This window comes from Nesoenas mayeri (assembly GCF_963082525.1).
Source record: "Nesoenas mayeri genome assembly, chromosome: 26".
Classification (NCBI taxonomy): Eukaryota; Metazoa; Chordata; class Aves; order Columbiformes; family Columbidae; genus Nesoenas; species Nesoenas mayeri.
Window position 1 is genome coordinate 3,527,904 of NC_137552.1, and position 3,227 is coordinate 3,531,130.

Sequence of the window (3,227 nt, forward strand, 5' to 3'; positions counted from 1 at the left end):
AGAAGTAAATAGATGGAGACAGACGGAGCCACGTGTACTTACAGAGCACGTGTGTAGTTATACATGCCGGGTACAGACCCCTAAGGGAAAAAAAGGTGCAACCAACCAAGCAGGAAAACTGCTCCCCAAAATCAGCTCCAGACGTTTGCCCTGCAACATTTGCTGAGCCTCCTTAGGCTGCACGCAGGACAAAATCTGCTCCAAGCATCTGTTCGCCCTGTTCTGCGGGACCCTATTCATGTCATGAGCCTTTCAGGCCCCAAGATGGATTCATAGGCCGGGTACTATTATTGTGTGTTTTCTCCTAACCTTTCAGGTCAGCTTCCAACAGACAGCTGGAAACGGCCTGTCACGTGGCCTTGGGGTGCCAATGTTCTGCCATAGGGGTGTCAAGACCCTGGTAGCCGGAAAAATCATTTTGGAGAGGCCCAGAGATGCAGAAGACGACGTACTACGACAGCTCCACGCTCTTCGGGGGTTACTCCTATGGGGGCACCAATGGCTTTGGCTACGAGGGTCCCCAGCAGCCCTTCCAGCCGGGCTCTCACGTGGAGAACGACTACCAGCGGTCAGCCTGCTCGCTCCAGCCCCTGGGCAACACAACCCCGCACGCCAAAAGTAAAGACCTGAACGGGAGCTGCATGCGCCCAAGTTTAGCCCAGGAGCACCATGCGGCTCCCCCCATCTCGCCGCCCTCAAACCCGGCTGCCAACAGCACCAGCAGCAACAGCAATAACCAGGCGGGGAGCGGTAAAACTGCCCCCAGCAAAGCCAACCTCAGTGCAAACGCCAGTCTCACCAAGCAGATATTCCCCTGGATGAAAGAATCGAGGCAAAACTCCAAACAGAAAAACAGCTCCCCTAGCACAGGTACAGCGTTCTGCTTTTCTAACACTCTGCTTTCCTAAACAGCGAGGTAACAAGGCCACCGGACGGAGTAGGCTTGTTTGGAGGCAGGGGAAAGAGGGAGAGGATGCAGGAAGGATCCAGCGAGGATCCCGGTGCTGGGCAGGATCCCAAGGCTGCCAGCCACACAGCCCAGCCTGGCCGAGCGAGCCCTGGCCCTTCCTGCAGCACTGACTGTGCACACTCGGTTTCCTTTCAACATCTCCAGAGCACCGCAAGGCGATACAACCAGGCCCATGTCCAGAGCCCGTGTCCAGCTGGGTAGATACAGACCCACGGACACGTCTCCCCACTGCTCACCCCACGATGCCCAAGCAGAGGGCTTGTTCTCTTCCCACCCTCCGCCTCCAGACGCAGCACTGAATGTGGTGCTCTGATTCTGTCTGTGCATATATAAAGCATATGCACAAACACATGGGTATTCTTGTGTGCATACACGCACATCCCTAATGCAATCAAGAAAAAAAAATCAGTATGGAAATACTACTGTTGAGAGAAATACATTCATACAAACTTCACAGCACATACTTTGTGTTAATATAGTTTATCTGTTATATGTGTGTCTATCTCACAAAAAGGTAGGCACAGATGCGATTTGGTGTTTAACAATGTACACACAAATATTTGCACTACACAAATAAAAGACGCACACAAGATGTGTGTGTGTGTGCATTCATACCTTGGCAAACAAAATACCTCCCAACACTGACCTGTGTTAGTATTAATTGGCTTTGCAGTGACTGCCCCCGTGTCAAATATTATTTTCTCAAAATTATCTGTTGGAAATAATCGACTCCTAAATAAATGGCCCTGGAATCCTTTTCTACATGACATGATCAAATTTTCATAAACCAGGGGCAGCTTTGGAGAACAGAACTCTTAATAAATGACATGATTATGGAGTGCAGGCTAATGCAAAGGGGTGAGGAAAGAGGGGGGGCGAACTCTTGTGCCTGTTCCAGGATTTATTAAGAAACGATGCATTCAATTTCTGCATGTAAGTAATTATCTTTTATTTCATTTCACGGCCGGCAGAAACCTGCAGTGGCGAGAAAAGCCCTCCAGGCTCCTCGGCCTCCAAGAGAGCCCGCACAGCCTACACCAGCGCTCAGCTGGTGGAGCTGGAGAAGGAATTCCACTTCAACCGCTACCTGTGCCGCCCGCGGCGCGTGGAGATGGCCAACCTGCTGAACCTCAGCGAGAGGCAGATCAAGATCTGGTTCCAGAACAGGAGGATGAAATATAAGAAAGATCAGAAGTCGAAAGGCATGGGGTCTTCTTCTGGAGGGCCGTCCCCCACGGGCAGCCCACCCCAGCCCATGCAATCCTCCGCTGGCTTCATCAACGCCTTGCACACCATGAGCAGTAACTATGATGCCCCCTCACCGCCTTCCTTCAATAAGCCCCACCAAAATGCCTACGCCATGTCCACTAACTACCAAAATCCCATCAAAAGCTGCCCCTCTCAACAGAAATACGCCAACACGGCCCCCGAGTACGACCCCCACGTCTTACAAGGGAACGGGGTGGCCTACGGGACTCCCAGTCTGCAGGGCAGCCCCGTCTATGTTGGAGGTAACTATGTGGATTCTATGCCCACCTCTGGCCCGTCCCTGTACGGCCTCAACCACCTGCCGCATCACCAGGCGGCCACCATGGACTACAACGGGCCCCCGCAGATGCCCCCGAGCCAGCACCACGGACCCTGCGAGAGCCACCCCACCTACACAGAGCTTTCCACGCACCACGCTTCTTCTCAGGGCAGAATCCAAGAGGCGCCCAAGCTGACCCACCTGTGATGGGGAGCGGGGACGGGCTCAGGTGACGCGGACAGGACCTCATCACAGGGCAAGGGAGAGGGGAAGAGGGCAGGATCGGCTTCAGGAACATTTGTGTTGAGCTGTTTTCTTATTTTCTTTGACAGGGCAATTTCCACCAGGTTGTTGTGCTTGCTATTATTATTTCTGGGTTTTATTAGGCACAATTTCCAATCATTTCAGTGTTTCCTGCCAAGATCAGTTCTCTCTCTGAAGAGATATACCTCCTGTGTTTCAACACAAATGCTTCTGAAATGGCTTTGGGGTAGTTTTGTGGCAATCTAGCAGATTCGAAGCAGCAACACCCTTCGTTTCCAAAGCAAGTACAGATCGTCACTCGTAATTCTTGGACACTGGAAAGGAGAATAATCAGCCAGCCAAGGCTTTCCAGTGGGTGTTTCTGCACGTAAACATGCCCATGTGTACACGTATGCAATCAAAAGAGATTCGCAAGAGAGCCGCCCTCCTCTCCAGCTCCTCAGAGGAACCTCGTGCATCCTTGTC

The 3,227-nt window shown here is 52.2% G+C and overlaps 1 protein-coding gene across 1 annotated transcript; it reads left to right on the forward strand.

The window, feature by feature from the left end:
- Window positions 1-434: 434 nt before the first annotated feature.
- Window positions 435-2,705, forward strand: HOXB3 (homeobox B3; the record flags this gene model as incomplete). Its single annotated transcript, XM_080360001.1, has 2 exons — window positions 435-870; window positions 1,942-2,705. The coding sequence occupies 2 exons, from the start codon at window positions 435-437 to the stop codon at window positions 2,703-2,705; spliced, it is 1,200 nt and encodes a 399-aa protein (XP_080216127.1).
- Window positions 2,706-3,227: the final 522 nt, after the last annotated feature.